Below are 20,711 nucleotides of genomic sequence, written 5' to 3'. Positions count from 1 at the left end.
TAACTGAATCTTATGTCTACTTATCTTAGCTTAACATAAATTTTAGCCTATTATCATTTGTTTAATTTGCACAAAAATGAAGTGTAAAAAATAAGTTGTGGTTTTATGGAGGTTTGCTTTTTTACTGAAGGATTTTTAAGAATAACAGAGGCTAGCTGTCTCTATTTCTCGTCTTTATGCTCAACTAAGCTAACCGTTTGCTAGCTGTAACTCTTGCCAAGTAAGCCATTAAGTCTTTTACCTAGTCCATCAATATTTCATGATACTGAAAATAAATTTTATATATGTGGTAACATCCCAAGGCTTTGATAAATATTGAGTAAGAATTTTGGCTTCAGTCACTGTAGTGTTGCATTGTATTTTTCCCTCGTAAAAACCCAAATGTCCAACTTTCTGACATCTCTGGAGCGCAGCTTCTGAACAAGGCTACAACTTGTTCCACTAAAAATTGTACTGGGGCGTTTGTTCTTTGGCAGTGCGACACAACAACCTGACGTCACAAGGAATGGTCTGGAGAAAGACAAAAATGTGTAAACTCCCACCCTGAATAAAAACGTAGTGTAGTCCCGTAAACTATCCTCAGTCAATCACTGAGAAACTTTCTAGAGTTCTTATCATGTGTCCCGTTCTGTCTCACAGAGCCCTTACTCGGGGAGGAGAAGAAGTCAGCGCGGAGCAGGCGGTACAAATAAATCACCATCATAATATTTATCACAATCATGGAGGTGAGGAAGTATCCGCCATGGTCCAGCCAGGAGTAGTTCTGGACGATGTACCAGGTGAGGTAGAACTGTGTGCCCAGACGAAACGACACGTAGGTGAGCAGGTTGGCGAATTTGTTGATGTGGTACGCGGAGGAGGACTGAGCACCTGCCAGCTTCAGCATCAGCCTCAGGTGCAGGGTGACGCTGTTGACCTCCACAAAGAGAGCGATTACAGCGCCGGCTACATACAGCTGAGTGTAGAGGGTGTACAGGAAACACCAGATCACCTGCAGAGGAGACACACAAAGAGACGAGCTTTTACAGCAACAGTACAGTAACAGCTACTTGTCTCAGCATCTCATTGTTTGTTTTTATTTGCATTTTTTTTCTATTGTTTGCTCTTTTCTTCCACCCCTAAAGCACTTTTAACTTTGTTAAAAAACCCAGTGCAATACAAATAAAGCTTGACATGAAACCCTCCTAAAATTTGTCATGGAACAGATGTAGTTTCGTAATGAATCTTAAGGAAAGAGATTTAAATGCAAAGTCTGTGACTTCTGCTGTAAAGTAGTCAGAGGTGGCAACTCATTCTGTGGTCAAGTAGAAGTACAGACACTTATCAAAAAAAAAAAAAAAAGACTATTGAAAGCAGAAGTAAAAGCTCAAGTAAAAGTGAAAAGTATAAAGTAAAAAGTAGCAGCTGTTTCTGTGCAAAGCTAAATGAACATCACCTTTCCTCTGTGGTTGAGTCTCCGTCTCCGTCTGTTTCATCTTATTACGTCTTTTATGCTTCACATTTTTGTTGCATCTTTCTTTTCCTCATTTTGTCTTTCTTGACATTTTTGTCTTGTTACATCTTATGTATCATTTTTGTCCTGTTATGTCTTTTACATTTTTTTCAGTTTTTATCTTATTATGCCTTTTACATCAGTTTTGTCTTGTCGATGACTTTCGTCTTTTATGTCTTGTTACTTTTTTTTGTCTTGTTACATCTTTTTCGTTTCATTACATTTTTGTCTTGTTGTCTTTGTGTATTTTTCAGTTTTTGTCGTTACGTCTTTTATGTCCTTTGTCTCATTACATTTTTTTTGCCTTGTTACGTCTTTAAAGACATTTTTGTCTTTTTACATCTTACGTTTAGCCACGGTTTTCACTTTGTTTCTTGCTTACTTCTGTCTTTCATGTTTTGCACTGATGTCTATACAAAGGAGTTATCTTTATTATGTGTTATTGTCCCATCCATTTAGTCTGAAATCAGTCTTGTTGTAGGGAAGATGGTGAGTAATGATGCAAAGTAAAATTAATCAATATTTCCCCTAAAATGCATTAAAACTAAAGTAATAAGCGTGTTTTCAAAATGTAAGGAGTAGAAGGTAGATATTTGAGTTAAAATGTAGGGAGCAAAAGTAAAAAGTTGTCATAAAAATAAATCCTCAAGTAAAGAACAGACACCTGAAAAATCTACACGAGTACAGGAAACTTCCCACCTCTGGAAGCAGTGTAGGATCATGGGAGTAGTTATCTTTATTTTTAAATAACCACCATTGCTGTTACGTGTGTGTCAAAGGTAAACAAGATGAAGGATCCAAAAATGCAGACCGTAGAGTAAAATCAGATAAAATGTATTTAATAAGGAAAACAAAGGAACAAAAGCTTGAATAAAACTGTGGATTTTTCTGGGTTTTAATAGTTGGAAACTTCTGGGATAATTTAAGTACACAACTCAACAAAATCACATAGCTGTAGTTGATTTTATGCATTTTAATATGGAAATGTTACATTTTATGTGTATGTATTCTCTGCATTTTATAAACCTAATTATACTTATTATAATTAAATTATGTCAAATTAAATGCTATGTTTTCTGGCTCCATTGGGATTTTATTTTCTCTGCTAATATCCTAAACAATGCTACAGCGGTTCACAGCGGTCGGAGGACGCCACCACACAAGTCCAAGCATGAATTTATCCACATGACATCTAAACACTATTGATATCAGCAGAAAAAATGGGTCATGCATCTCTTATTATTACACTTTTTCAATAACTTGCCTGTATCTAGAATCATGATTTTATCACAAGTAGTCATGATACGTCTAAGAAAGGGAGTCACTTCTTGGCCTTGGCTTGTGTTGAATCATAAACAAACAAATCAGGACCCAGATCTTGACAATGTGGGCTGAAAAGAATTTAATTTGTGGCATTCACCACAAATGTCCCAGTTATAACTGGATAATCCAGTAACCTCACCCTCAACAAAAGTTTTCAGGGACTATTTCATCAGTAAAAAAACTGGTTTGATGTTCCAATGAACTATGCAAAGTGAGATATGTGAATCCCAGGGTTTCTCAAAATACAGGTTGTTGCTGATATACAATATGATAATTTGTGAATAAACCCTTTTAAACAGCTGAATGAAGCTATAATGAAAGTGCAAGTCTAGCTGGTGGTTCTGAGATTGTAAAGCTCATTTAACCAACTGTTGTTGGATGGAAAATAGAGAAAAAGAGCTTTGTTATTCTTAAATCCTTACCACAAACAGGGTAATAAATGTCAAGGTTGGCCTGGACTAATTAGCATGAAACTATAACACAACTTTGAGCAAAAAATAAGTCCAAGTTTAAGACTATTACAGTGTATGGAACTAAATGGAAGCCAATGGCTGACATGTAGAAAAAGTACTTTCAATGAGCTGAAAATTTATTATGTGAATGTAAAAAGGTCAAGATTAGCTTTAGGTATCTAAGGTATGATCTGTCATTGGTATAAATATAAATGTAAATAATTTTATAGTTCATTAATCACTGAAGTATAGTTTTACATACAAATTATTTTCTATTTCCTTATAATCTCTCTATGTCTCTCTATGTATTCTATTAAGAAACTGTGATGTGACCAAACCTGGTTCAAATATTTTACTTTGCTTTAATGTCACACAGCTTTAATGAACAAACTGATAAACAATGTACTGTCAGACATGTTTTATCTTTAAAGCTTCTTAAAGAAATTCAAATAAAGGAAAACTGTTTTTTAAAATTAGTTTAGGAATAAACACTCAATAAACAAGATATCACAGGTCTGCCCAGTGATCACATGAGTTACACTGATCTTCTGCTCAGTGGCAACGTGCTGCATTCAACTCAGGCTGCAAAAACAACCCACGTTATTTTCCTGTGATTATTCTCCACACTCTGGATGTGTTTGTTCAGTCGATACCTCATTAATAATTAAACTTCAATCAGTAGAAATCAACAACAGCATATACAACAAACCTTTAAGTCTTGATGTGCAACAAATGGCACTGCCTACATGATATTTTCTGAAAATAACACCTCACTTCTTCTCAACTCACCTTGAAAATTAACTTTCTTCTGTTTACCTGCCTAACTTCCTGACTCTGATAGCTTATCTGAACCAGAAATTTAAACTTCATAGATTAAAAAAACAGAGAAAATATGGCCACAGGCTCGCAGTCTTACCAGGGCATGATGGAGTAAGAATTCCCATGATGCTCTTGCATGTCCTGTCAGGATAATATCACCTGCGTCCTGCACAAAGTATCCTACAGGGGGACACAAAAGGACATAAAGGATGAATATAGTATCTTTATACGTGCAAGGTGTTTCATTTACTGTAGCTCAGTTTTTGTTTAAAGCCTATCAGCAACATATTACATGTTTAATTTATGATCTGACATGTTTTGACACATGAGGAGCAGCAGCACGAGTTGCAGCTTTGTTTTCTTTTGCCTCTGTAGTGTCCTGTGAGTTCATGTAGACCGGATGTATGTGGGTGCATAGAAGTTCCAGTGTTGGGGAAACTACTTAAAAACTATAAACTACTATTAAATGAAACATTCAGAATCTTACTGCGTCTTTTTTTTAAAAGAAAAATGTGAGTATTTTCTGATTTCTTCAGTCTGATATGAAAACTTTATGAGATTTTTTGTGCTGTGGACAAAACAAGACATTTGAGGACATCACCATGGCCTTCCAGAAACAGTGATCAAAATGTTTCACCTTTTCATGACATTTAATGGACCAAGCAAATAATTGAATAATTGCTAAAATAATCAACAGATTAATCAATAATGGAAATAATCATCAGTTACAGCCCTAAAATCAGTGTTGGGTAATAACTATTTATGTGTGATTACATTGTGTGTACATGTTATTAAATTACAAAATGAATGTTATTCTAATCTGTTACAGTTACGGAAAGAAAATATGTAATTCAATTTCAGTTAGTGATCAAAATGTTGGTGATTATAAAGGGGCTACATCTGAATATTCCTTTCAGGTTGTGTGTTGGAGATTCTACTCGTCCAGTTTTCCAAGTCTGTCCTGTTAAAGGCTGGCTGAGATGACGTTAGATGGCACCATCGAGCAAGACAGGTGTGACTCGATAAACCAGACAGATGTGTGGTTTCCAAGCACAGAGACTGTGTTGTTTTTTCACCTCACTTCACCATAAAAATGTATATAATGACAAGTCATTCGCCATGAAAATGAGGAATTTCAGCTTCAAGAGACAACAGATGTATGAAATAATCTCTTAGATATGATGATTTTCAACATGTTTCCTGTTTTATCCAAAATTAGAGCAGCTTTGAATTCAGGGGAGGGTTTTCACAAGTGTCTTATTTATGAAGTACAAATGCAAACATTTACTTTTTGTTAGTATCACCCCAAGACTATTCAAACAAATTAGTTTGTCTTGTTTATGTTACTAAACTCGTAGAGCATGTACCTAAAGATCAACTTTTTCAAGACAATGCTGAATATGATCAGGCTCGGTGGATTATGTAATCTGGATACAAAAAAGGTAGCTGTATTCCATTACAGTAACAGATAAAAAAAAAAAAGAAGATGTAATCAGATTACAGATACATTTAAAAATGGGAATTATTAGTCTGTAAGTGGCAGATGAACTGTCAGTCATTCATGTGATAGGGTTGAAGCTGTGTGCCCCAGAACCTGTATAGAAAACAAAAGCTCCCTGCATAGAAACCGAAAGTAACACTCCAGGCCGGTTTTCTCACTCGCCCCACAGGAGTCTCTGCATGGACCAGCATGGTATGTAGAAGTTTGCAGGTGGTCACTCTAATTGTATTGTTTACACATAATGTGACTTTAATACACATGGTTCTGTGAACGCTTGTTTTACTTTGTTCAGTGCATCACAGTCGAGTTTGGTTTGATGAAGGAGCATCCATTAAAAAGTAATGCTCAAATTAGAGAAGAAGCCAGCCGGGTTTTCAGGAAATTTGCACCATCAAAATATGGACTATAAATACATCATTGTCATTGTTATAAAATGCTATTGCTATTTTTAGCACGTAGTATTATACTCTGGCATCAGGAAAGGTTTATGTGTTAATTCGAAGAGCATTTAAATATTCTTCTTCATTTGTCCACCTGTGTATGGGTATTTTTGAGTTGAGTGAATCAATTAATATGCTGTGTATTCATGTGTAAGTGTAAATATTACACTGTTTTAACAATTTTTATCTGACTGATTTTTAACTGATCAGTCAGTCAATCAAATTGTATCTAACAAAGGAAAGAACAGCTGGACAAACTAATAACAATAACAATAAACATAAAACCATCAGAGCTGCAGCAATTAATCTATTATTAATTGGCTATTAAATTAATCTGCATATATTTTGATAATTAATTAATTTCTTAATTAAAAAAAAAAGTCAAAATTCTCAGATTTCAGCTTCTTAAATATGAATATTTCCTGTTTTTTTTTCACATTTTTTCATGTCACATTTAGCTTTGGGAAACATTTTGTACCATTTTCTGACATTTTAGGGACCAAATAACTACATGATTAATGGAGAAAATGGTCAACAAATTAATCAATAATTAAAATAATCATTACGGGAAAGACTTGAAAAATACATTCATCCGTGTGCTCCACATGGTTGGACCTGTGATTTCATATTTTTACATGTGAATATTTTCTGGTTTCTTTACTCCTCTTTGACAGTAAAGTGAATATTTTTGAGTTGCGGACAAAACAAGAATTTGAGGATGTCATTTTCGACTTTGATCAACATTTTTCACAATTTTCTGAACAACTAATCGATTAATTTAGAAAATAATTAACTGATTAATTGATGATGAAAATAAGCATCAGTTGCTGCCCTAAAAAAATACATATTAGGCTAAACTTCTCCATATTTTATACCGAGGTTATCCAAAAGTAACAGAAAGTAATCAAGTTACATTACTTTAACATTGTGATACTTGGATTAGGTTATCAACTACATTTTCAACAGGTAATTGGTAACTGTCTCAGAACATATTTTTAAAGTTACCCTCCCAGCCCTAAATATATCTGACATTAAAGAGGAAGATTTCCCTTGTGTCACTTGTTGTTAAACAGCGGATCATCAGGAGACATTAGGAGTCTGTTTATTGAACTACTGTGACAGCGGAGTTAATTATTCGTCATTATTTCTAGAGGATTGCAGCTAAACGATTCACAACACGGGTATTAAACTGTGTAGGCCTCATTTAGCTGGAGGTATTCCGGTGACTAAGAGACCTTGTGTGTCTCTGTATGAGTGGCACGTTGTCGCAGCACAACCAGCCTTTATGTTAAAGAACATGACCTCCAGGTCTCGGTGGAGCTCATATCTGTTTGCGGTCGTTAGGGAAGATCTCCGATGACTTGTGTCTTCATGGTAACACAGAGATGCACGTATGACCAAACCAGACCACTGATTCCTTGGTGGATTGTGTTTGGTCTCCATGGTGATTTAGAGGCAACGCCTTTCCATTTGTTTCTTCTGAGAATCAGGTGAGGCAAGAGGGGAGGATCTTTTTTTCTTGTTTTCTTTGAAAAGCAGCAACTGGAAAGGTGAAAGTTTTACACCCCTGAAACAGGAGGGTTCAGGTTTAATTCTGTCAGTCAAGACCGCTCCCACATTTCCCTCACGTGCTTTAAACTAGAGCTGCAATTGATTAATCGATTGTCAGAAACAATTTTGATAATTGAAGAATTGCTTCAGTCAATTTCCATGCAAAAATGTATGTCACGTATGACATTTCTTTGTCATACGTCATATATTTTTGAGTTTTGCATTGTGAAATGACATATTATGATGGCTCTGTGGGAAATTATAACAAGTACTTTTCACTATTCTCTGAGGTTCCACAGACAAAACAATTAATCTAGAAAATAAATGGTAGATTAATCAACAATGAAAATAATTATTTCTTGCAGCCCTCTTTAAATAATCTATATATTTTAACTTCAAAGCGTTAGTGTCCGGGGTGCCTTAAAATTTTAAGTTGACTGAATTTGAAAAGACAAGCTTTTCCTTTTCTGAGATTTTACAGACAAAACAATTAATCTTGAAAACTGTTGACAGATTAATTGAAAATGAAAATAATCCTTTGGTTTTTCTTCCTTTTGTTTTTACATTAGAGTCATAACAAACAATCATAACTTATTATTAAGTGTATTAGAGACACACAGCAAGTTTTCATCATGTTTTCTTGAATCTATAAAAAAGAAGAGTCTGGAGAGTTTTAACACAGTGCATGCTGGGAGGTCTGCTAATATGCTGATAATGTTTCTTTGGAAACTTAATGTAATGAGTTGATTGAACTCTGTACAGTACATTCATTCAACTCATCACTTCAAGTCAAAAGACTTTGTAAGTTAAGTTGAAAGGAATCACATTTGTAAGTTCTGAAGTATTCTGAAAGTAAATACTAGAAAGTTTAAGTCCAACTGACCCCTCCTAAGCCCCGCCCATTTTCCCTATGTTGCTGACATTAGCAACAATAGCAGTTAAGCAAACTTGGAACCTGGGCCAACTTTTTCCTTTTCATGTGAAAGTGACATATAGGTTCACATCTTAAGTTAGCTAATGTTTGTAAAATGCTTGCAAACTAGCAAGTTAATGATTGCTGTAGATTAGCTAGCTAGTTAGCTTGCATTTTGCTAACATTAGTTAACTTGAAATGTGAATATATGTCACTTTTATAAGTCCCCAAGCAATACTTTTTAACCATCTTCAATTCTTTCCCTTTTAACATGAACAAGCCTTACACCTAACATCATCATCAGAGTGAAAAGGGGTGGGACATAGGACGGGTTGATTAACTTGAATAAATAAAACTTACATAACAAGAAAATGTGAGCAAGGGAATTTTTCTTTAAACTGCAGTCTGATCAACATGCATAAAATACTATTCTCTAATTTCTATGTTTATCAAAAACAAACATTTGCATCTTCATTTAGACACCAAAACCTAACTTCACAGGTATTTTTTAGTTGTTCTCCCTGAGGAGTGTCCATGATGCGTTCACTGACCTGTTGAGACACAGATGAGCAGGTAGGACAGAGGGGTGTGGTAAGAGTGGATGTTTCTCAGCGTCTCTGGCCAAACCACCACACTGTAGAGGGATACATGTTATAGATAAGTGGGTCTGTATTCACTCTGATATACATACATGAGCTTAATTAGAGTATATGGAGATCGGCACGGTTTTACCTTGCCATCAGACAGCCTTTTCCAGTGGAAAACTGCCGTTCTATAAGCCTAATATTGCTCCCTCAAATGCCACTAGACTCCATTGGAGAAATCAGTCATTTTACGGTGCCAAATACAAGAGTTTGTTTGTATTATTGTGACACGTAGCTGTTTTTAATAGTTCAGAATCACAGAAGTCACACAATAATACAAACAAACTAACCAATAAGGGCAGCGGTAAACCAGCAACTCGTGTTATGTGAGGTAAAATTTTTATTGATCTCTTTAAGTTGCTAAAATAAATTTCGCCACTGACTCCTTACAGTAGTACATTGCTTAGCTTCCATGCCGGTACAACGTTGGAAAAATACAACAGAAACAGTTGTCACAGGCTGTAAAGACACTCATACATGATTCTTCTCAGTTATTCTATATGGTCCAGAAGATATGCTCTTTAACCACTATTACATAAGCCAAATATAACTCTCTTTGGTCGCCCAATCAGTTATTTTACCTCACAGAACACTGGAGTTTCCAGTCTAACGCTGCGTCAATCTGTAAGTTGGTGGTTATGTGTGACTTTGGTGAATACAAACTATCTCTTTAAAACACAGAAGTCACACAATAACACAAACTAACAAACCGATCGAAGCAGCGGTAGACCACCAACTCCCACATTCTATGAGGTAAAATTACTGATTTTGCCAATGGAGTTTGGTTGATCAACCAGAGCAATACAGAACAGAGAGCGATATAGAGCTTATACGGTGCTTTCCTGTCGTAAATGGCTGTCTGACGGCATGGTAAAGTGGTGAAAATATTGTAGATATAGCACACAATCCGTGGCAAAAAGTAATTTTGCCTCATAGAACATGTGAGTTGTTCGTCTACTGCTGCCTCGATCAGTTAGTTAGTTTGTGTTATTGTGCGACTTCTGTGTTTTAAAGAGTTAGTTTGGATTTGTCATACAACACAAATGAACAAATCAAGGTATTGTTAGACCAACAAGTCCTGTGTTCTGCAAAGTAAAATGACTATTTTTGCTAAGAGTGAAAATGACATTTGGCTTACATACCAAAGGTTTCACATTATAAAAGGCTGTCTGGCAGCAAGGTAAAGCAGTGAAAATATTCTAAATATAGTGTACACTTAAACTTGATCTCGAGTTTCTTTTGGTGGCTAAAATACATTTTGTTGCTGACCCTGTCCAGAGCAGTACCTTGCTTAGCTTCCTACACTATTGCTTCTTTAAACTGAGGGTGTGTTGACCACCATCTATTGTAAGAAAAACACTGATTATGAATAAGCACCTCAAACAGCCCCACTTCAACAAATCTGAACTATTCCTTCAGTACTATTTACTATCTAGTTTCTATGTATCTAGAAAAAATAGCACTATTTCAACTGTTTTTTTTCTAAAATAGACTGAAACTGCAATATTCTTTGTCCCTTCTTACTGCTGCTTAGTAAAAGGGACACGCCTCAAACAGCAAAGGTATTTCTGCGTGTCCCCTCCCTGTATAAACACACCAAGACAGAATTATTGCTGATAAATGCCCTGTGGGTCGTTCTGTGGCATGCGAAGCAGGTTTCAGTGCACAGAAACCTACTTTTGAATGTGAAAACTGACTAATTCATACTGACACATGTTAAACACAGCAGCTGTCAAGAGAGAGTGCAGACTGCTTCAAAAATGTGACCTAGGTCCCACTTCTTAATGCTAAAAGATGAGTCACAGGCGCTGTCCCTGCACCAAAAAATAGTTTCTCATGATGCTTTCACAATAGTTTAGCCGACAGGTTTTTCCAGTTGATATATCCGCCGTTGGTTGCTTGAGTGGCTCTGCTGAGTTTGAAAAGACACATATTCACTAGTAGAAGCAGTAACAAGCTCATACTGAACAGTGGCATTTCCCTCCCCACTTATAAATGCCATTGTCTCCCCCGTCCCCTCACCCTGCTGTCTGAACATGCCCTTCTTCTTTCTCCTGGCTGCCACTGACTGTCACTGCTGCACACACGCCCACACATAACACATCATGTGCACAGTGAATAGACAATGGTGTCCCAGTGCGGACAGGCTGACGTCTGGATGGACGGACTCACCAGGTCAGGGCCCAGGCTCCAGTCAGCAGGGAGTGCACCATGGACACAGAGAGGTTCCTCCACTTCCACGAGTGCAGCTCATTCTGCTTCACCACTTTGGGCAGAGGCAGCCTCCGCAGCAACTGGTGCACCACCCTGAAGAGCAGGGAGAAGAGCAGCACTGACGGGCCCGGGTGACTCTTCAGCACAGGCACCAGGGCGTCCATCCTCCCAAAACAAACCCAAGCTGTCCCCCCCTGTTTCTGCCTGTGTCTCTGCGCGCTTTTCTCGTCCCTTCCCTCGCTCCTGTCAGCGTCTCCTCGGCGGTGATGGACGGATATGCGCGGTATGTGACAGGCGTGTTCTCCAGGGGGATTCTGCAGGGAGGTGATCCTCTTGTTTTTATTTTTGTCAGAGTGTTTATCAAACCTAGCGCTGATGTCCGACCGATCCCGGAGTACTTTTTTGTCCTCCTTCCCTTCTCACGTTTTCAGCGTCCCGAGCGTGAAGAAGAAGGCGGCGTGGAGGTGGAGGGGATTCCCGTCACGGCTCATTCCAGTGCGACGGTGTTTGTCTTCGCGCAGAGCCTTGTGTTGTAATGTTGTGCTGCCGCCGCTCTCAGCTCCCTCAGCCCGCCTGTCTGTGCAGACTGACGGGGGGAGTGGTGGAGAGGAGTGGGGAGGAGAGGGGAAGGAGCGGGGTGGGTGGTGCTGCTGCTCCCTTTAACCATAGAAACAAGGAGGGGCAGAGACGACGATCAGGTTACGCAATCAACAAAATCTCAGAGCGCAGAGCAGAGGACTGCTGAGACGTGATTTTGGGTTTAGCTCGCGGACAAGCTGCACTGTAATGTTTATGTTTACCAGCGCGTGTTAAGCAATGCGCGTGCAGGCACCTTTTCACTGCGTCATGCATTGAATTTATTAATAATAAACAACAACAACAAACACAAAACTAGCTCTAATAATAATTATCCACAATTAACCACAATTACCTCTGTTTTTCTTTAGCCTAGAAGACTGAAAAAAAAAATTACAGACCATTGCCTATAATTTTGAGTTTTGGTGTTTGGAGCAGAAAAAAATCTGTTTGCTCTGTGCCAGTGGTGGTTGAAGTACACAGATTAGGGTCCACCTGATTCTGGACTATTGGGATCGATACTGATACCAATATTAGGGAGTTTCTGATATCAATATATCATCTGACATTCTTTATATGGAATACAATAACTTACAATACTTTTACAATACTTACAATAACTTTTAATAATTTTCCATATTGCTGTATATAGGAGTATAATGCACATGTATTTACATATTTTTTACATACTTACTATTTCTATTTCTGTTCTTATATTTTCTATAGGGGATTTTTAACTATATATAATATATATATATAATATATGCATTAACACACTTTTTGTGCATAAATGGTTTACACTTGTGACAAAGATATATAATAGAAGAGTATTTAATTGTTTAACATTAAATCTATTGTCCAAAAAGATATTAGGGCAATGAAACAATAAACTTTCACTGGTAGTTTTAATAATAATAAATAACTATAACTTAAAAAAAACAAATAAAGAAGAACCTGTATATATATTAAACCTAAATTAAGAAGAAAAATTAAATATACACAGGATGCTGCCTGCAAATCTAACAAATAAAAACAATCTGCATTATGTTCTGTTAAAAATGAAGTTTTCATATAGGTGCATATCAGACAACATATATGTCGATACCCATATAGACTGATATAGGCCAATATTGAGCCGATAATATCGGTTGATCAATCTATCAAACAGGTTATAATACAGACCCTTTAACAACACTATAGTTGCAAGTAACAGTTGCAATACCACAACGTTAAAATGCTCCATTACAAATAAAACTATTGCATTTAAAACTGTTATAGTAAAAGTCCAGATGTAGCCTGTTATATGCCGCATGTTCTTAAGTATCAAAATAAAAGCACTCATATAAATTGCTTGCTAATTTTATGTAATTGTATTGTTATGTATGAATAAGCAAAATTTTAATGTTGTTGAGGTGGAGCTCACACACACACACACACACACACACACACACACACACACACACACATCAAGTGTGGGGTCTGGGGATCCTCCCAGTGGAAATTCATTTGATTCCAGCACTTTGGTAAATTTTTGTGCACCAGTTTATGCCTAAGCTACCAAAGCTAAGCTTAGTTAAGCTGTAATTATGGGAATTATTATTTTAAGGCCAGTTAGCAAACAGCAACAAAAGTAAACTCCAAAAACAACAAAAAAAATTTTTTTTACAGCAGATGGTAACCATTCCTTTTGAGATTATATACTGCCACCACATACTTTACTGGGGGTATTATTGTGTCTATGAGTCTTGCTTTAGTGGTTCGTCAAAATAAAAGTCTTCTGCTACCTCCACGTTTTTATTGGGGGAGACAAATGCACATGTTCTGCATACTGAAGGGGACATGTCCCCTTGGTTCCCCCTGAAATCTACACCTATGTTTTATATAAAATAGCATAAAACAGAAATACTTCAGTAAAGTACCAATACCTTCTCTACAGTACAGTATTTGAGTAAACAGGAAAGTCTACTTCCTTCTATGTAAATATACAAGCGACATGATTATTTAGTATTTATACATTGAGGACAACGGGAGAAAGCCTGCAGCTGGGTTAGGTTTGTTAGTTTTACCTGCGGCTGACAGAAATAACTGCCTGTTGGGGCCCATGTGGGGCTCTGGGCCATGAATTATTTATTGTTGAGGCTCTTGGTTGGTTTTGCTCCTGTCCTCTTGATTAAGTTTGACTGTTGAATTTGGAGGTGGAGCACCCCAAAGGTCAATCTTTGGTCTTAATTTTCCATTTGCATGCTGGAACTGGGCCACATGTGTATTTCATGAACATGACATAAATTCCCATTTTTATACTGATGATAAATAACTACATTTTCCCCTTAAAGTGGGTTCTCAAAGTCTAACTGACTTTCTGGTCCTTTAGTCTGACAAACAAGTGTCCAGGGTGTTTCTGTCAGTTGGGGAAAATACTTAAATTAAATCATTTTTAACAGTGTGAGATCTTGAGAAAGTAACTGATACTTGGGGCAACTGCAGATATCTTAATTCTTGTGCCAAAAATTAGTTACTTGCCTTCAGCAGATCCAAAATCCTGCTGCTAGAATTTTGAGTAAATTGATCTAATTCTCAGGTTTAATAGAATTTGTTTGCACATACTTTACTGTAATTCATTTGTTCGTCACACATATTTTAGGCCTTATTCATTTCTTACTCACGTGACCTCACGCACTCCCCCAAAGGGACAGTAAAGTTCACTCTGACCTTTATAATATTTTAGGAAAGTTCATAGTGAGTACCAACCAAGATAGTGGCTGCAATAACTTCGATAATCAAATACGGAATTAAATTTTTATCTATGTAAACTGTGTCAGCAGTAAGTGCTGTTACTGTAAATACTGTACAAAGTATGATTGATGATGTAACCATACACATCTTTGTATATGTTTGGAGTATAACAATATAAATCTGGTATGTTAAACATGCAGCCTCACAGTAACGCCCTCCGTCCTCGGCCATAACTCTTTCCATAAACACAGCGAGGCTCTCATTCCCCCACAGTTGGCCTCTCCGCTGCCCGGTGAGGAAAAAGGAAGTGAGCAGCAGAGACCCTTCATTACCACCTGCACCACAGCTGTCTGTGAAATACAACCCCCCCCCCCCCCCCCCCCCACATACATGAGGAGTTTACTTTTCTTTACCTGCTAGAAGAAGTTTTTTCTGTTCACTTATTTCTTTAATCCTCCTTTTTTTTTTTTTTTTTTGTATTTTGTATGTTTGTCTTCTTTCCTTTGAAATGAAACATCTTTTGCTCACATGTTGCTTACATGCATCTGGTCCACATTACCTTCATGCACTATAACAAAAGTCAGATACATTAAAGGGATAGTTCGGGCTTTTTTTTATACAGGGTCGTGTGAGTTACTCCATAGTCAGTGTATTGCCTACAGTAGATGGCAGTCAGCAGTTTAGAGAAGCAGCAGGAGAACCACTGTGGGAAGCTAAGCAATGAATTACTGTGGGCAGAGTCAGCAGCAAAATGTATTTTAGCCACCAAAAACAAATCAATATCAGATTAGTAAGTCAATATGAGCACCTATGGATGCCCATTTCCATCAACATGATAAAATCCTGCATGTAATTTTGATGAGAAACGTCCTCAAAATAATGACCTAGTATCTCAAAATACTGAGAAACTCTCAAAATAACTGCTTAGCATGACTCAGTATCTCAAAATATTGACTTTGTATCTCTTAGAGACTGAGCTGGTGGGGTAAGAGAGACATGGGTAGTTACTTAAAGAGATTTTTTTTTTTTTTGGTTATTTACAAAAAGCCCAAAAATGGAAAAATCTGTTCTGGTGATAAATCATAAAAGAGGTCAGCGTAGCACAACTAAACTGAAGCACTGACAGAAGAGAAGAGAAGAGAAGAGAAGAGAAGAGAAGAGAAGAGAAGAGAAGAGAAGAGAAGAGAAGAGAAGAGAAGAGAAGAGAAGAGAAGAGAAGAGAAGAGAAGAGAACCTATCCACTCACCTTCATGCTGATTGAAGATCAGGTTGTTGTTTTTCAGTCCACAAAGAACTGCTGCAGTTTCACAGGAAAATAGCATTGCAGAATCTCACAAAAAAATGGAAGTGAATAGTGACCAGTTTTCAAACATAAGAAAACAACCCCCAAAACATAAAATCCCTCCAAATTACTTGTCTGGTGTAATCCAAGTCTCCTAAAATCCTGACATGCCATTCACCTGCACATATACACCGTCACACCACACTTATCCAGTTCAGACAGTGTGAATGTGAACGTGGCTCAAAGTTAAGGATCCGCAGTGAATAACAAGATTAATTAATCAATAGTTTTATCAATCAATAAACTTAAATGGTTTAAGGCAATCAGCTTACTAAAACAGGCAAAGTTGAACTAACTCATCAGTTTTACGGTCTGTTATCTCTCAATTCTCTGCACAACCTCTAGCATCAAATCCAGGCGAAAATACCCAGAGTAAAATACGTCATGCAGAGCATATGGCTCCAGTATAAAAAGACACAACCAGATGGCAGCAGCACCTCATGTGGAGAACAGGCACCTCATCCACACAGTTTCTGATTTTCAGCTCAGTGACTCGTAGTTCTTCATCAAACCACATGAGGGCGTCTCTCTCCAATAAAACCTGCAGGAAAATCCTCATCTCAAGGGAAGTGATTGTTGAGAAGTGCTAGAAAATTCCCTGTGATTAATTAAGGCTGCAGTTCCTTTTATGTCAAGTTCCAGTAATAACTGCATATGAATTTAATTATGTGTGTGTTTATGTGTCTGAGAGAGAAACAAAAGAGGAAGAGAGGACTGGATATGTGTTATCAATGTGTCTAAAATTCTCCTTTGTTTTGCTAAAGTATGACACTTAAAAGCATTAAACATGAACCATATAATTAATGTGTGCATCCACTGAGTGCAGGACTCTCTGTTACAAAACTCCCTGCAGTTAGAGACAGAAATGTAACTTAATACCATTTCTTGTGTTTCCTGGTTGCCTGACTGCTTATTTTGTTGTTGTGTGAGAGACCGAGAGGTATTTGGTTTCATGCTTTCATCACAGAAACCTGCAGTTCCTCACAGCTCGGGAGTTCTGACAGAAGACGCACAAGGTTTCCACAGGTGGCAAAAGACCACACATTCTTTACTCAAGTAGAAGTTTGGGTACTTTGGGTAAAAAGTAGGAGTACTGATTTAACTTATTCACTCAAGTAAAAGTGAAAAAGTACAGGCTCTGAAATGCACTCAAAGTATAAAATGAAAAGAAGCTGTCTTTTACACAATTTTTATCATTTTTAGTTATGTTGTGTTATGTCTGTTTTGTCCTATTATGTCGTTTCCATTGTTTTTTGTCTTGTTTTGCTGTTTTTCATAGTGTTCTTTTTTGTCTTGTTGCTTCTTTTTCATCTTGTTATGTCTCATCTGTCTTGGAACATCTTTCACGTTTTATTTTGTCTTATTTCTTTTTTGTCTTCTCAAGTATTTTTTTAATCTTGTTATGTCTCTTTTGTCTTGTTAAGTCCTTTCTGACACTTAACGTCATTTTTGTCCTGTTATGTCTTTTTTGTTGTTTTGTAGCCTTGTTACATTGTTTTTGTCTCATGTCTTTTAGGTTGTTTTTTGTCTTGTTACGTCTTTATTGTCTTGTTGCATCTTTTTAGCCTTTTTATGTCTTTTTTGTCTTGTTACATCTTTTTCAGTGTTGTCCATCCTGTTACATCTTTTTCATCTTACAGTGTTTTTACTGCATGTCTCTTTTGTCTTTGTATTTTTCATTGTTGTCTTTGTATTGTTACTGTTTTTTGTAACTGGCGACTTGTCCAGGGTGAACCCCGCCTCTCGCCCAGTGTCAGCTGGGATAGACTCCAGCTCCCCGCGACCCTGCGGGAATAAGCAGATACAGAAAATGGACGTATGGATATTGTTTTTTGTCTTGTTATGTCTTTTTCATTGTTTCTCTGCTTGTTACATTTTTGTTTCATCTTGTTACATCTTTTTTGTCTTGTTACACTGCATTTTTCTTACTATGTCTTTTTTGTATTGGGTCTTTTATGTTTTATGTCTTATTACATTTATTTGTCTTGTTACTTTTTTTGTCTTTTATGTATTTTTTGTCTTGCTACATTGTTTGAAGTCTTTTTATGTCTTTTTTATATACTTTTTGTCTTGTTATGTCTGTTGTGTGTGATGCACCAAGGAATCATCTTTTCTATGCATTATTGTTCATCCATTTAGGTTGAAATCAGTCTTGATGTTGGGAAGGCAGAGCACAATGTTGTAAAACAAGAATAATCAATAATTCCCCTCAAATGCATTAAAACTTAAGTGAAAAATCTGTTTTTAAAGTGTAAGGAGTAGAGAGTACAGATAATTGTGTTAAAATGTAGTAAAGGTAAAAAGTTGTCAGAAAAGTTAATACTCAAGTAAAGTACAGATACCTGAAAACTCTACTTAAGTACAATAACAAAATATTTGTACTTAGCTGCTTCTCACCTCTGAAGGTTTAATTCTGTAGCTGCAGCTGCTGATGTTGTTGTTGTATCCAGACCAGAAGGTCTCCCAGTATCATGTGTTTGTGTTTGAGACAGAAATCGTTGTTGCCTGGCTCAGCACTAAACCGTATTGATCTCTGGGTGATTTTTCTTTCCCCTGTGGCCCTGTTGAGAAACGGCTGCTGTCGAGACTCTGCAAGCAGCCAATAGAGAGAAAATCTTGGTGTTAATTGATTTCCAGCGAGTGCATCGTAAATAGCCAAACAGAAATAGGTCTGTCTCGGTCAGAGAGGGATTCAGTTTTATTTCTTTCATTGACTTTTCCACTGCAGGTCCTAGAAAAGTGTGTGCTAATGATAATTTATGTATTTCTAATACTATTGATATTGATTAGATGCATTTATCATGTCAATACTGCATTTGTAATCCCCAATTCATCCTGTCTTAACTGTTACAGGTGCATCCCATACCAAAGTCATCCTGTGTTTACATACATTACATTGTGTTCAATACAAATATGTTGTGGCGACTGTCCACATAAAAAAAAAATGATTAGAAATACAATGATGTGCTTTTGTTCACTCACCTCCACACACCTATCACCTGTCCATCCCGAGAGACAATAATTTACACTGATTTGAGTACCTGGGCCCGTGTTTGTTGCTTTATAATGGGAGGGAAATGTTTGAATGGTGTGACAGTGGTGGCAGGTGAAGAACAGCCAAGTCCGTCCTCTGAAAAGCTTCAGCCGATCAATCCTCCCTCTCCACGGCACGGTGAGTTGGCACAAGTCGAGTCTTCGTTTTTCCTTTTTTTGCCATTTATTTTCTTCTTTCACAAGCTTCACAAAATTATTAATTTATTTGAGAAGAGGTTTTACTCTGTGTGGAAAAACTGAACCAAACACCTGAAACCTGGCCAGAGATCTCTGATAAACTTTGTTGGGAAGGTAATTTACTCTTTTGGTAAAAACTAAAAAGCTTTTCCAGAGATCCTAATTTCATTTGTTTCAGTAAAGAGGGCTTAGTCGGGCCAAATTTTCAGATTGAAAACAAGCATTTAAATGCAACACAAATGATTAAACAGTGAAATGTGACTTGCTGTCTTGTTTTGAGGGGGGGTTATGAAAGTTTGGTTTGGTTTGATTGTTGATGCAAAGTTTGCTGAAAATTGATAAAATTCTTCAACGTATTCATTCCTATAGGCCAGAGTTTCCCAAAGTGTGGGCTGCGGTCCTCATTCCTCACCATTATGGTATGGTGTTGCTTTAAGGTAGCGTCCCATAAAGTGTACCATAAAAAATATATTCTTATTTCTTCAAATTATGTTTTCTTGGTCAATTTTATGACAAAAACAACAGCACAATGTTGTTGTTGTTTTTACCAACAGGCTTGATATTGTGCCCCATATACTATATTTTCTGAGATATTGCTGAAATGTCAGACAGAAATCCACACAGACTCAAGTCAGTAGGTCTTTTTCACAGCAGACAGTCTGACTTGTCATAGGATGAGCACAGGTGTTTCTACTAACATTAATAATTAAATTAATTTTATTATTTCCACCTGTGCACCACCCACTCTGACATGTCGTAATGTCTTGTGTGAAACAGGTTTGTAAGAGGTGAAAGTGTCTCTGTAACAAAGCAGTGCCACCCACAGCTTCCTGCCATGTCTTGAGTAATCGCCAGAGATTAATGTCTCCTCATGCACAGGTTCATACCTGGGTGTCAGCATCAGTTTCACTGTCCTACACGGCACGTTCCTGCTCACTGACTGTGCGTCTGAAGACAGATCTAATGGTGACAGCAGACAGGTCAAATATGTCACAAAGCTGGTCTGAGGAGTAGAATAAACGCTCCAGGGCTCCTCATTGGTGCTCATTGTTGAGATAATATATGCCTGACAAAGAGAAAACTACTGTTTGTTAAACCACCTACTCACCTATCTTCCCTCCACCAAACTTCATTTAAAAAAAATGCAAATTGTAGAGAAAAGGTTCAATTACGTGAAGATCACTGTCTGTGGTGATATGTCATTATTTCAGACTGATGATGGTAGAGGAGGTATGCGTTTCGGCACAACACAGAGCAGGCTTTGTCACAGCACAAAGCATTTATTATCCCCGTCATCGTGGCAGAGAGGGGAAACAGTGCTCATGCAGCCTCCTTCCTGCTAATCTCAAATGAGAGGAAGGCGCTTTATAATCACCTGGCGTCTAGATGTAAGATCTGAAGTCCATGAAGTCAAGACGTTACGCTAATCACATCTGTCTCACTGTCTCTCTCACTGTCTCTACATCAGTTTTCACTTCAC

The 20,711-nt window shown here is 37.3% G+C and overlaps 1 protein-coding gene across 1 annotated transcript; it reads right to left on the bottom strand.

The window, feature by feature from the left end:
• Positions 1–245: 245 nt before the first annotated feature.
• Positions 246–11,942, bottom strand: tlcd1 (TLC domain containing 1). The gene is made up of 4 exons (XM_084717974.1): positions 11,308–11,942; positions 9,043–9,125; positions 4,184–4,266; positions 246–991 (listed from the first exon to the last, which is right to left on the bottom strand). Exons 1-4 carry the CDS (start codon positions 11,511–11,513, stop codon positions 584–586), a joined length of 780 nt encoding a protein of 259 aa, XP_084574100.1. The 5' UTR covers positions 11,514–11,942; the 3' UTR covers positions 246–583.
• Positions 11,943–20,711: the final 8,769 nt, after the last annotated feature.

This window comes from Lutjanus erythropterus, chromosome 4 (assembly GCF_056507025.1).
Source record: "Lutjanus erythropterus isolate fLutEry1 chromosome 4, fLutEry1.hap2, whole genome shotgun sequence".
Classification (NCBI taxonomy): domain Eukaryota; kingdom Metazoa; phylum Chordata; class Actinopteri; order Lutjaniformes; family Lutjanidae; genus Lutjanus; species Lutjanus erythropterus.
The sequence above is the reverse complement of the archived record's forward strand: the minus strand, read 5'-3'. Positions and strand labels throughout refer to the sequence as shown.

Coding starts and splice junctions, on each gene's coding strand:
- tlcd1 (XM_084717974.1), bottom strand. CDS start 11,513: ATGGACGCCCTGGTGCCTGTGCTGAAGAGTCACCCGGGCCCGTCAGTG. Junction 4,267..9,042: donor GCTCATCTGTGTCTCAACAG/GTCAGTGAACGC, acceptor GTCCCCCTGTAG/GATACTTTGTGCAGGACGCA. Junction 992..4,183: donor TCTTACTCCATCATGCCCTG/GTAAGACTGCGA, acceptor TCTCCTCTGCAG/GTGATCTGGTGTTTCCTGTA.